A 14,036-nucleotide genomic window follows, 5' to 3' on the forward strand; every position below is an offset into this window, starting at 1 on the left:
TCTCTCTATTAAAATTGTTTGTCATCTATCGTTTTTGTGATTTCCTTTAGTTCTTCATCCATGTTTTCCTTTAGCTCTTTGAGCATATTTAGGATCACTTTTTTTTAAGGTTTATTCCTCCCCCACCCCGCATTGTCTGCTATCTGTGTCCATTTGCTATGTGTTCTTCTGCGTCCACTTGCATTCTTGTCAGTGGCACCAGGAATCTGGATATCTTTTTCTTGTGTCATCTTGCTGCATCAGCTCTCCCTGTGTGTGATACCACTCCTGGGCAGGCTGCACTTTTATTGCATGGGACAGGTCTCCTTGCAGGGCACACTCCTTGCACGTGGGGCTTCCCTACGTGGGGGACACCCCTGCGTGGCACAGCACTCCTTGCGCGCATCAGCACTACACATGGGCCAGCTCACCACATGGGTCAGGAGGCCCTGGGTTTGAACCTGGACTTCCCATATGGTAGGCAGATGCCTATCAGTTGAGCCAAATCCACTTCCCAGGGTCACTTTGTAAAAGTCTTTGTCTGGAATGTCCAAGGTCTGGTCCTGCTCATTGGTGGTTTCTATTATTTTAATCTTTTGCATGGGCCATTTCTTCCTGTTTCTTTGTATGTTTTATAATCTTCTGTGGAAATCTAGACATTTTTATATTTTAGTGCATTGTTGCTAGAATTTGGACTCTGAGGCATCTGTTCCTTAAGATTGTATCCAGTTAGTGTTATGACAGAGCTTTCCTTGAATGCCAAGAGGTAACAACAGCAACAACAACAACAACCCTTCCCAGTCTTTGTAGTTTGACCCCTATAAGTGATATCCTCAGGGCTTGTCCATACAATGAGTTTGGAGAATAGCTCCAGGTCAAAGCATAGGGGCCTCCCAGAGTCTTTCCGTGCCTGTTTTGTCTTAGGCGTGCATGTGTGGTTATGGGAATTCCCTGTTTACAGTTTCAAATGTCCTCACTCATCTAGGAAACAATTTCCTCATGATCTTGGTCCCAGGCACTACACTGTTGTCCTACAGCCAGCAATCCTTGTCCCAGAAGGCACGACTTGACTGCTCTCTTACAGTGTTCTGTAGGAGAGCTCAGTGTATGACCTTCTACACTGTATTAGCCAGCCAAAGGGGTGCCAATGCAAAGTACCAGAACTCTGTTGGCTTTTATAAAGGGTATTTATTTGGGGCAAAAGCTTATAGTCCCAAGGCTGTAGAAAATCCAGGTCAAGTCACCATAAGAAGTGCTTTCGCACCAAAGTCAGCTGCCATGTATTGAAGCAAGAGGGTGGGTGATCTCTGCCTGCTCTCTCCTTCCCTTCGGGGCTTCCTCTTCCTCTTGAGTTGGGTGGGCCCAGCCTCTTGAGGCTTCGTGCTTGAGCGATCCTGTAGCCCTCTCTCTCCTGGCATCGGGCTTGTTTCCTTCCCGGCCTTCTATATCACAATCTCAGCCAGGCGGCATTCTTCCTGATTTCAGCTGTAAACTATGAGGCAAACTGGTTCATCTTTCCCCGGGGCTGTTTGAGCCTTTTTTCTGTCTGTCACATGGCAGGATCAAAAATGACAGAGCTATCTCCTCTGTGAGTCTATGTGAGTCCATTTACATTAGCCCCAACAAGGGGGTGGGACTCAACCTGGGTCATGCCTTATTGACATGTCAAATCAAAGAGCCCTCACAGCAATCTTAACAGGTCATCTAATCAAAGGCCCCTCAGCTGAACTCAATAAAATCAAAGGGTATCCTATTCAAAGGAACAGATAGGTTTACAAACATAATCCTTCTCTTTTGAGATTCATAAAATAATCTCACTGCCACATACACTCAGGGTAAGTTCTGGAACAACGAATTCCTCATCGTTGGCCATTGCTAGACAGACGGGGCCAGACATCCTTGCTCCCGATATGTGCGTGACTGTCACTCTACTCCCTCTGGAACGGGGACCGGCGATCTGCCCTGGGAGTGTGGGCAGGCCCCTGGGTCACCCAGTGAGGGGGCGAGGGAGGGGCCAGCTGGGGGCGGAGCGGAAGATCCTACTGCTTTTAAGCAGACTTTTTCTTGATTTGGTGCTCTCTCTACTACTGCAGCTCTTTCACTATTTGCTGGAACTTTGAGAAAGGTGTTTTGGCCAGTTCTTGCTGGTTTTCAAGGTTTCCGTGGGGAGCTGGAGGCCTAAAGCTTCTCACTCTGCCGTCTGACCTGGTGGGAGCCCCTTACTCTTCTTTTCCACCCATCTGAAAGTATAAACACCACCCTCAGGTTGTGGGCCGCAGTCATGACCCTATGGTTTTTAACTGTGGAATCACAGGTTTAAAAGTGACAACCAGCACCCAGGTGCTCTGTTCTCCTGCACACTCACCAAGAGTTTCCTGACCTTCTCAGAAGTCCTCTCGAAGACAGAGGAAATCCACTGCCCCACCCCACCAAAGAAGCCCCTTCCTCTTTAGGCAGTTATAAGAGTTACTCAAAATCAGATACGTCAAAAGGATACTCCATCCTAGCCAGATTATTGAAAGACAGAATGAGGGAAAGGGGGCTGAGTGTGACAAAAAGGCTGCCTTTCTGTGGTGGTCCCTAGATGTTTAGAGCTACTGCCTCCAAGAGAAGAAAATAGGTGACTTTGGCTTCAGCTTAGTTCAGGGAGAGATCCACAGTATCCTCAGAGAGAACAAGGAAGGTACGTGTGTGGAGAAAAAGAGATTAATTCCAGTTCAAATGTTGGGAGGAATCCCAGCTGCTGCAGCTGCTGAGGGCTTAACCAGCTGTTTGCTGGGCAGCTGCAATATTCAGCTCAGGCCTGGATCTCAGGGTGGCAGTTCTGCCTCAGCTTGGGGCCATCAGCTTGGAAGCTAAGCCCAGGCTCTGCTAAAAGGATTGCTGGAAAAGCAAAAGAGAATAGCAGAGAAAGAGTCCCCACTTCCAAGGACCTCTGTCTGGATGGACCCCATGTGGTTTGAAATCAGACAACTGTATTCTCAGGTTATGTGGGCCCAAGGAGAGAATGTGAGAGTTTGGGTTTAGGTTGCAGAGTGAAGCAAAGCCAGGGCTGGAAGTATCACCTTCAATTCTGTTCCATTCCTATCCTATCCTATGCCTCAGTTTTCCTACAGTGCCCCTCCCTCTGCTCCCATAGCACATCATGTATGCATGGGGGGTGGGGGCATTTCCTCCCAGTTATTGGCACTAGAGCAGGGACACTCTGATGTTGAGATGAGGACCCATCTACTCAGGGATAAAGACACACTACCAAAAAGCCCTGTCCAATTGCCAGTTCCTGTTTTGTGTGTATGTGTAGTACCAGGGCCAGGGATTGAACCCAGACCTTGTAAATGGGAAGCTGGTGCTCAACCACTGAGCCACATTGACTGACCTGAGTTGTTGTTTTTTTTTTGTTTGCTTGTTGTTTGTCTTTCTTTTTAGGGGACACAGGGAACTGAACACAGGACTTCCCATGTGGGAAGCAAGTACTCAACTGCTTGAACCACAGCTGCTTCTCTACTTTTTGTTAAAGATTTTTAAAAATTTATTCCCCTCTCCCCCATTGTTTTGCACTCGCTGTCTGCTCTCTGTGTCCATTCGCTGTGTGCTCTCTGTGTCTGCTCAAGGAACCAGGAACTGAACCTGGGACCTCCCATGTGGGAGAGAGGAGCTCAATCACTTGAGCACCTCAGCCCCCTGCTTTGTTGTGTCTCTCATTGTCTTTCCTCTTTGTGTCCTTGTTGCATCATCTTGTTGCGTCAGCGCACCGTGCCTGCCTGTCACCCATGCTCGCTGTCTTGCTTGTCTTCTCCAGGAGGCACTGGGAACCGAACTGGGACCTCCATGTGGTAGGTGGGAGCTCAGTCATTTGAGCCACATCTGCTTCCCTCCCTCCATTTTAAAAATGCAAGTTTGATTATTCCTCTCATCTGATTAAAATCCTATAATTGCTTCTCATTTCTTTTAGGACAAAATTCAAATCCTTAAGGTGGATCTTTAACTTGATAATGTTGCTCAGATTCATCTTACTCTTGCTCCACAAACATGAGGCCTTTGTACATGCTGTTCCCTCTTTTGGGGGACTCTTACTCATCCTTCAGGTCTCAGATTAAATGTCACTTCCCATCCCTTCCACAACACTCAATACCCTGCTAGTCACTTATGTAATACCTACCTTGCCAGCTAACTGTAAGAGCCATGAGGGAAGGGACTGTGCCCAAACCCTTACCATCACACCCCCTTGCACAGCACAATACTTGACACATAGGCACTCAATAAAACCTTATTGGGGAGGGAAGCAGATTTGGCTCAATGGATGGAGCATCTGCCTACCACATGCGAGGTCCAGGGTTCAAACCCAGGGCCTCCTTGACCCGTGTGGAGCTGGCCCATGCACAGTGCTGATGCGTGCAAGGAGTGCCCTGCCACTCAGGGTGTCCCCTGCATAGGGGAGCCCCACGTGCAAGGAGTGCGCTCTGTAAGGAGAGCCGCGCAGTGTGAAAGAAAGTGCTACTGCCCAAGAATGGCACCACACACAAGGAGAGCTGACACAACAAGATGATGCAATAAAAAGAAACACAGTTTCCTGGTGCCGCTAATAAGGCTAGAAGCAGTCACAGAAGAACACACTATGAATGGGCACAGAGAGCAGACAACTGGGGCGGGGAAGGGGAAGAGGAATGAATAAATAAATAAAACTTTTTAAAAAAACATCTTATTGGGGAGCGGATGTGGTTCAAGCGGTTGAGTGCCGGCCTCCCACATGGGAGGTCCGGGGTTCAGCTCCGGGTGCCTCCTAAAGAAAAAACAAGCAAACAAAGAACAAAAACAATGAGCAAATGGACCAAGGGAGCCATCTCAGGGGGAGGGGGAAAAGGTTCATTCTCTAAAAAAAAAAGGCAAAAAAAACACCTTATTGAAAATAGCTCTTCTCTTGGGGGCTGTTCATTTGTAAACAACAACCAAGTCACACTACAAAGATAGTAACAGGGATATGAGGGTTTGAATACCCCAATGGGCCACAAATTCCCCTGGAGGAAGAAGCTTTGACAGTCACAGCCTTCTTTCTCACAGAGAGGACGTCTCCCTCCAGTGCAGCACAGACCACAAAAGCACAGGTCAGGGACAAGTGTGTCAAGGTTCTAGGTCAGAAATGCTCCTTTTCCAAGGAGTGTTGATTATTTTAATGAAGTAAAAACCCTTTCTTAGCCCTGGCCCCTTCCTACCTGAAGCATTTCTGGAAGCTCAATCTCCCCTCTCTTTCTCTAATCCAGAAAGATCTAAGAGTCTTCTTACACTTTGTTGGTGTACCAGCCTGCCATGGAGTCCTGCCAGAAACCTGCACCAATATATGTATTTCCTGAACTGGTGGCTGGGCAGTTTTAGTTAGGAGGCCAGGCCAGCCCCCCAGGGAGGAGGAAGAGCCAATGAAGAGAGAGGAATAACTGTCAGAAAATGAGGAGAACTTTATTAATGACTCAGTGAAGGAAGGGAATGAGCAAGAGTTGAAAACAGTTCAAGGCGCCTAGACTTGGCCCAGTGGTTAGGGCGTCCGTCTACCACATGGGAGGTCTGCGGTTCAAACCCCGGGCCTCCTTGACTCGAGTGGAGCTATGCCATGCGCAGTTGAAGGCCCTATACAATGTGGCCCCATCCAGCAAGGCAGTCTTATTTCGGCTCTTCCTGCTAACTTGGGCCAGTGACTTAAATTTCTCTTTGCTTGTTTCCTCATCTGTAACACAATCTCAGGAGTAAATTAGAGACTGTATGTTAAGTGCTAGAACAGGGCTTGGCACCCGGCAAGTTCTTGGTAAATGGTGGCCACATAGACATATACTTCCTAGCCTCCTACCCTAGCCAGGCTGCACATCTTCATCGCAGATTCCCAGCCTTTGCTCCCAATGTCCCTTGTGCCTGGAATGCCCTGTTCTACCTCTGTGTGCTTCAAAGTTCTCTTCAGGTCCTACTTTCTTCACACCGCCTTCCCTGAACTAATTTGGCATTTACTACTTGTTCACCACATCCCCATTAAGTAACAATATTGCTTTGTTACTTAACCATTGTCTGCCTTCAGGTCAACTCCTCCAGGAAAGAAACTGTTTCTTAATCTTTTGTGTGTTTTTCAGCGTCTGATACAGTGCTATGTTGTAGATGTTTAGCAAATCCTGTTTTGAAGAAAGGAAAGATGGAAGGGGGAAAACAATGACTGGATTCTGGTGATAAAAAGTCAACTGAACCTCAGAGCACTGGTTCTCCACTTTTGGTAAGGTTATCACAAAATGCCCTGGAATATCTCAAAACAAATTACTTTTAATTTTACTTTAGTGCTAAAACAAAACAAAACAAAACAGAAACAAACCTGTCCCAGAGCAATTATAGGTACAACACAATCCCAAAAGCTTGGGAACCATTGATAATGTTTTTAGTAAGGAGAAAAGTAGATAGAAAGCAGGGAAGGTAAAAGTGAGAAATGGAGACAGTACAGGAAGTGAGCATGGACATGGTACAGGAAGCATTTCCTGAGTGCCTATTGCATATTAGGCACAAACCCTGACCTTACCAGCGATCCTGTCAGGGAGGTATTATTATGCCCAGGTCTACGTGACTTCCAAGCCCTGCTCGTTCTCTAATCCTCATTGCTTATTTTGTTGATGAGAAGAGGAGTTGCATGTGAAAGGTGTTTTGCAGCCAAGTGACCAAGTCAGCCTGCTTCATGGAGATGGTGCCTTTTGCTGCTTGCAAGCAAATAGGTCATGGGTGTTTTTTTTTTTTTTAAAGGTACTGGGAGTGGGAGGGCCTCAAAGGGACAAGGATGATGCAGGATGGAAGTGGAGGGTGAGAGGTGAGCCTTGGATCTGGAAAGTAGCCTTCAGGATATAATTTAAGGTAACCCAATGAGTTCTTTTTTCCCCAAATATCTTCCTGACCAAGGTGCTAAGAATCATCACCATTATGATTAAAAACCTTATTTTCAACAGGTCACTAAGATACATACATTACCTGGAAAGGGGAGTAAAAAGATAAAAAATAAAGGAGCCCATCAACACAGGAAGACTGATTAGTTTGTAAGTTAATAATCCTTTGAGTGATATGACAGGAGGGCATCAGGATCTGATAAAGACAAGGACAGGTTTAGAAAGAAAGTAGGAAAGTTTCTCAACTTGGAGTGTGTTCTGAGACCAGGATTGGGGCAAAAGACACCTGGGTGTGGTTTGAGGGAAATAGTGGATGGAAAGACACAAAAGGCAAACAACCACTTAGCCCACTTCCAAATTCCATAACCAGGTGTGCTTTCACACACAGATCACTGAACCAAAGGTGAGGGAGATGAGGGGACAACTTGGATGCATAAGGAAGTCTGGACTGCTGTAGCCTACAGCTATACCTCCAGCTTCCAGGAGCCACAGAGCTAAACCAGGCACAAGGGACGGAAAAGTGCCACAGCCTGGGAAGACTTTCCCAAAAACAGGCAAGTGGGTTTCTCGCCAGCACCTGACACCTGTGGCTCAGCCCCCGCAACTTAAAAAACCCCACCCACCATATCTCACCTCCTCTGCAAGGGCTCCTTTTCCACCCATTCATGTAGTATATAATTCTCTTTTGGTCTAGAAGGAAACTGAATTCATCAGCCTAGAATTCTGCTGAAACCCACCAGAGGGCGGTGTAGAGCTGGGGCCCTGAGCGCAGCGAGCTTGCCATTGAAAACAGGGAGCGGCGGGCTCCTGGCGGTACCACCAACCCCCGAGCCCTACCCGCGGCCCTAGACACTCCCCTTCCAGAGCTGTCCAACTTCTCCGAGCTTCCATTTCTAACCCAGGGGCCTGCCTAGACTCCAGGTGTCCGCTGCGATAATTGGAGAGGGAGGTGTGTGGGGGAGGAAGTGGAGGAAGCCTGTAGACACGACACCAGGGCCAGTGATCAGGAAGGGGGCTTGGGTTGCAGCATGTATTAATATATGCCCTTGTCTGGAGGGCCTATCCCTGCCTCCGTACACGGGGGCTGAACCTGCTCTGCACAGGCAGCTCTTCAGGACGGAAAGATTCCTGCCCTCTGTCCGGATTCTTTCTCTTGGCCTCGAGAGAACAACCCGCGCCCCTCCGACGTCAGGATGCAGCTGCGGAGGTGGAATGCTGGTCCTCTCTGGGTGAGAGGAGGGGTCAGCAGCCAAAGAGGATGCAACTCTTCGTTGTTACTGATCGACGGAGATGCCCCTCAGAGGGGAGAAAGAGGGGCCCAAAGGCCTGCTAGGGAGGGAGGGGCAGCCGGAAGTAAGGTGTCGGCTCGGGCTTGGTCCCTTTCCCCCATGTGATGACTGGAGGTGTTTTCCAAGAAGGCCCTGGAAACTTTCCCTTTATTAGCCTACCTGTAGGAAAACCTCAGACGTCAGATTGACAGGCTGTCCGACAGTGTTAACACCATGCCCCAAGCCCTTGTCTTGCCAGGCTGGGAAAGCAGATCATAATATTACAATTTATAAATAGAGAACAAAATAAAATTATTGGGTGAGGCTAAAGCACTGGGGAAGAGGCTAAGCCGTTCTTGTTAAGGAGTGCCACCATCAACCCCATCTACCTAGGAGCCCGAGTCGTTCCTCTCAGCTCGAGTTTGCCCCTCAACCAGGTGGTTCCCTTGTCGCCCCGTCTTTCTCCCCTATCCCCGCTCCCTCCCAATCGGCATCGCCTGCTGCCCACATCCCCAGATCTCAGCCCGCACGCCCCAGTTTCGGCGCGCGCCTCGAAGTTTCTATGTCTGGAGCGCTCAGCCTAGCAGCTCCTCCGCCAGGCGATAGAGGAACCGAGAGTACCAATGCATGCCAGTTGGCTGGACCGCCCCGCCGGGGAGCAGCGCCCCTAGCGCGTGCAGGAGGCGCAAAGGCGCAAAGGCGCGGTGTGCCCACTGGTGACTCTCCAGGACCGCGTAGCACGAGGCCAGCACGTCGTTGACCAGCAGCGTCCCGTGCGCGGTGAGCGGCGCGAACACGCCCACCGCCTCCTCCCGCGCTACTCGGGCCACGCGCGCCGGCCGCAGCGCGTCCCCGCCGGGCGCCAGCACCGAGTCCCCCGCGCGCAGCCGGCGTGCGAACACCGGGGCGAAGTCGCCGGGCGCGGGCGCGGGCCCTCGTGCGGCGAACACCAGGTGCCAGGGCGTGAGCAACAGCTTGCGCGGGGGCCGCTCGGTCTCCACGGCCACGAAGGAGGCCCGGCGCTGCAAATCGCGGTCCAGGAAGAGCAGCACCGGCGTGGGCACCACGCGGCCCGCCGCGTCGGCCGCCAGCACCCAGTCGCCGCGGTGCAGTTCGCGCAGCCCCTTCCGCTCGCCGCTCCGCAGGCGCACGGTGGCATTTCCCGGAAAGCAGCCGCCCGCCCGGACAGCCAGTGAGTTATCTGCAGGGAACAAGAATAAGGAAGGATTGAATCGAGACCCGGGGTTCGAGAATGGTAGTACAACCGATTCCCAGATCCGTGGGCCGCGCTCGGGGCCGACTGCGGAGTCCAATCCTGGACAACATGCAACTCCCCGCGGGTCTGGCCCCGCGCTGAGCAGGACGGGAAGGGCGGTTTATAACACCGAGGCCCCTTTGGTCTCCCTCGGTCGCAGCAGGGCTGTGCAGACTTTCCCTCGGGAAGCCCCCTTGGGCGGACCTCACCACCCGCCCCCTACTGTACCGGCTTTGACCGACACGTGGACGTGGTTGCGGGACTCGTAGTACACCCAGTCGAAGCCGGCTTCCACCGCCAGGCGCGCCAGCAACCCATACTTATTGCGGTCGCGGTCGGACGTGGTGATGTCCAGGGCACGGCCTTCGTAGTGGAGGGAGTCCTGAGCGTGGTGGCCGTCCTCGTCCCAGCCCTCGGTCACCCGCAGGCGCACTCCAGGCCACATGTTCATCACGGCAATGGCCAGCGCGTTCACTCGCTCCTTACAGCGCTGGCGGGTGATAAGGGAGTCAGGCTCCTCCACCCCGAGTGAGGAAGGCCACGCGACTCTGCTTTCCCGGGCCCCGTCCGCTCCCTCCCGGCTTTCCAGAGTCCTGGGGCAGGGAGGATCTGGGAAGGTGTGGCCGCCGGTCTCCGCTCCGGGGCCCAGAACGGCTTTGGAGAACTAGGGATCACCTCTCTCCCTCTTCTTCGGGTGTCTGTCGCTCACCCCCACCATTCTGAGACCTCGGCTCAACCTGGGAGGGGGCCAGCGTTTGAAAGGGCGCTGGGCAGCTTGGTCAGGGAGCGGCGGAGCAGCCCGGCTCCCCGCGAGGAGCCCCTGTCTGAGCCTGGCCCCCGCCCCAGGCCCCAGCCTCCCTCCCTTAGACTGATTCATCTTTTGTTTCGTTGCCTTCCCTGGCACCGGGCATCGCTTCCTTCCTTCCTTCCTCCTCCTCCTTTCAGCCCCTAGCATTAACCCCTTCGTGGTCCGGGTGCCCCTCACAGGGGTACCCAAACGGAGCCGCGCGGGATGAAGGCTGCTGGAAAAAGGGTTGGGGCGGCGGGGGCTGCGCGAAGTACAATGGCCATTCTCCGGGATGACTTAACCGAGCGAGAATCCCGGGCCGGAGCCGGGGACGCGCCGGGAGAAGCGGACTCAGCAGCTCCAGCCACAAAGGCGCTTTTCAGCCGCCCCGGCTCAGGGAGAGGAAAGGGCAGAAAGCCGCGCCCCGCCCTCCCCGCCCCCCCAATCCCTGCTCCTGCCGGGCAGGTCCCCTCCCCCAGCGCCGCCAGCCCTCCAGTTCCAGCGAGGGCTCTGGCAGGCCCTGAGAGCTCCCTGCTCTCCATCTCTGTTCCAGAAGCAGTAGAGAAAGGCGTGGGAGCGGCACCTGAGACTAAGGAGAGCTGACCTTGCGCGGGTCTGGGGGGCCCCCTACAGGGTGGGAGTGGAGAAGAGGACAGGATGGCGCGCCTGGAAACCTGCACTTGGGGGAGTGAGGGCGCCGTTATCTCTGGCCGCTTTCGTCTGGGAGCCAGAGACCTTGGCGGCCACCACAGCAGGGACTTGGTGGGAGGAGGCGCAGAGAGGACAGCTTCCTTTTCTTCCTCCCTCCTCAACCCCTCACCTCGGACCTGGTTTTCTCCAAACTGTTAGCGGGACACTTTCCTCCTTCCCTTATTCTTTAACACCTCCGCAGGGCTGGGGGGAGGGGGATGGGAAAACTAAAAAGTGGTAACTTCTTCCAACTTCTTGTCATTTTGTCCCCTAAGGAGCCCTGGAGGCCCTGACCTGCGGGGGCAGCTGCCCAGTGCAGAGCCAACTCAATGGAGGCCTTTTGCAGCCAGGGTGTGGGAGATAAGCGGGACTGTGGGGATTCCCAGGCCGGGCAGAGGCCTCCTGGGCCTGAGCCCTGTTCTGCCCCCTCTGCTGCAGGTGGCAGCCAGAGGAAAGGGCAAGGCTAGGGTGTTCCACGACCAAGGAGTGGAGGAGGAGTGTCCCCGTCCCAATTTCTGGCTAGGAGGAAGGCTTCAGGGAAGGAGTAAGAAGGAATTCTTTCCTCCCTAGACAGGTTTTCCTAACAAAGCAACCTGGAAAACTATGGTAATTAATCAGAGGAAATCCCGTACCCCTCCCTCTCCCCCACCTCCTCTTCTCCATACACAATTCAGTGGTGTAATGGAAAGTGTAGAGGACTTAGAACCCAGTGTCTTGAATTCTAGTCCTTGCCATGCCACCAACTAGTTTTGAGACTTTGACTGGGTCACTTTTCCTTCTCAGGCCCAGCCCTCAGCTGTAAAATAAAAAAAGGAGGTGGGGTGTGGGGAGAACATGACAGTTCTGACATTTCAAGATCACTGGACAGAGATGGTTTTTCTCTCCCAGGGCATTGCCCACCTCACCCAAGCTTCACTCGGGTCTGGAAGAGATGCTCAGTGCACGGTAGTTTGAATTTACTTTAACTCTGAGGAAAGCTCCTGCCACCAAGCTGAGCTTGACTCTCAGGTGGGCCACTATAGACTTCTCATCAAGGATGGCTTCTCACCCCAGGACAGTCTTCTAGACACTTGAAGAGTCTTGCTCTGGCTCTGGGACACATCCTGACCCTGCCACAGACAATTCCTGCTCCCCCCTCAGGTAGATGGTCTGGTGACCCGACCTTTGGCCATCCCTTCCCAGACTCCTTCAGTCTCTTCAGCCCACAGAGCTTTTCTACAATCAGATCAGGAGCCAGGCTAAGGGCAGAGCTTTCTGTCTGCTGCCCAGTCAGCTCCTGGCCCCCTGGCCCTCAGCTCACCCCAGCCCTTCCTGCCTGGCTGGGTGGTTGACCCCCGGTCCACGCCTCAGCCATTTCCCGTCTCGCCTGCCGCCATCCTCCTTTCCCCGCCCTCACTGTCTCTCCCGGCCTCACTCTCACTAGTCCCTCCTCCCCCTTCCCATCTCAGCCCCTCCGTTGGGATTCCTCTTGACCACTCCGTGGAGCTGGCAGGTTTGTCTGTTTGGGGGGAAGGGTCTTTGGGACTGAGATCTCTGTGGAGGAAGCCGGGCTTACCCTCCTCAGCTGTGTAAGAGACCCGAGGGGTTGATGGCATTGCCCTGGCACACAGGTAGGGAGAGCCTTCCTTACCTCCGTCATGAGGCGATCCGCGCCACTATTCTCCTCATCCTTGAAGATGATGTCGGGGTTGTAGTTGGGCACGAGGTCCCGGAAGCGCTCTGAGCCTCTTGCCACCCTCCCCTCAGCCGGCCCACTGGCACCCAGAGTCCGCTCTGGCACGCTGGGCACAAATTGCTTGTAGAGCAGCGGCACCAGCTGCTTTCGCACGTAGCGGCGCCGGCCCACCGGGCCCCGGCCCGGCCCGCAGCTTTGGGCTGGCAGCGCTAGGAGTGCCAAGCAGCAGAGGGGCACCAGGCTGGCCGGCAGCGCCATGGATGCAGCGGACTCGGGCCGAAAGGGAGCGTTCTTGTCCTCACCAGCTCGCCCGTCAATTGGGCATTTCCCCGGGCACCAGAGCGCGCAGCAGGCAGAGTTGCCCCCAGAGTGCCTTAGAGTCCTGTGGCTTTGCGCACCTGGCTACAGCTAGCTCTATCCGCATGTCTCCGGGGGATCTGGGACCTGCTATTGACGGGCCATCATAGCGAGGAAGGGGGGTCGTGGGTGTATGCCAGCCCAGCCCGGGTCTGCTGCCCGGCTCAGCGCTTCCAGGACGCCGGGGCTCCGCCCAAGAGCCTCCTGGCCCCGCCCCCCCGCCCTTCTCCCAGGCTGTCCCGCCCCCTCCCACCCAGGCGGGGGCTCCAGCCGGTCACTGCTGACCCACTTCGCCATCACTGTGTCCCATTGTGCAAACAAGCAAGCACCTGCCTAGGAATTCCTTGTAGCTTTACAGTCCTTGGCTGCCCGAATAAGCATCCTATCTCCACGCCTAAGCTTGGCACCAAACCATCCCAGCCAGATGCTTGGGCTGGATCCTGGCGCTCCCAAAGCCTATACCTGCGGCCGCGTACCCTCTGCTGTGATCCAGGAAGTACAGGTTCCAGCTTTTGCCCACGCCCTTTGGGCATGAAACTTGAACCTCCCCTCTTCCCCGTGGTTCTCCCTAAACCACTCCAATTTCTCTCTCTCCTCACTCCAGTACTGGGAGGGGAAGAAGTATCAGACCATTTCTGTAACAGACTAATGACCACTTTGCTTCACCTTCCATTTAGCCACCTCTCTAGCCTCTCTCTCAAGACCCTCTGGGGCTTTACTTCCAACCACTCAGGTCCCATCTCAGAGGTTTTGAGCCTGCATCACTTCACCCACCAATCTACTATCATTTAGAAATCACTTCCTCTGAGAAGCTCCCCTGATGTCTTGACACTGCATTCCTGTGTTTCCCACAGAACCAGTAAATAACTGCCATCACGGTACCATATGAGAATGACCTGTCACCCTTGTTTGGCTAAGCATTTCTTGAGCACAAATTTGTTTCTCACGTATCTCCAAGATGAAGAGTTTCTAACCTACAGTAGGGTGCTCAGCAAGTACCTGTGGAATTTACTTTTGTGTTCCATACCCGCCCTCCCCTCACCCAGCTCCATGGCTAGCACTCACAGCAACTGAGTGCTTTACAAAAAGGTGCCCCTTCTTCAAGACACCTGTTTTACAATAAAAG

General features: G+C 53.3%; 1 protein-coding gene across 1 annotated transcript; it reads right to left on the reverse strand.

Moving 5' to 3' along the window:
* Positions 1-5,405: 5,405 nt before the first annotated feature.
* DHH (desert hedgehog signaling molecule) lies at positions 5,406-13,107 on the reverse strand. Its single transcript, XM_004446950.4, has 3 exons — positions 12,509-13,107; positions 9,630-9,891; positions 5,406-9,347 (listed from the first exon to the last, which is right to left on the reverse strand). Exons 1-3 carry the CDS (start codon positions 12,809-12,811, stop codon positions 8,722-8,724), a joined length of 1,191 nt encoding a protein of 396 aa, XP_004447007.1. The 5' UTR covers positions 12,812-13,107; the 3' UTR covers positions 5,406-8,721.
* Between the last annotated feature and the right edge of the window lie 929 nt (positions 13,108-14,036).

Source organism: Dasypus novemcinctus, chromosome 12 (genome assembly GCF_030445035.2).
Source record: "Dasypus novemcinctus isolate mDasNov1 chromosome 12, mDasNov1.1.hap2, whole genome shotgun sequence".
Taxonomy (NCBI): domain Eukaryota; kingdom Metazoa; phylum Chordata; class Mammalia; order Cingulata; family Dasypodidae; genus Dasypus; species Dasypus novemcinctus.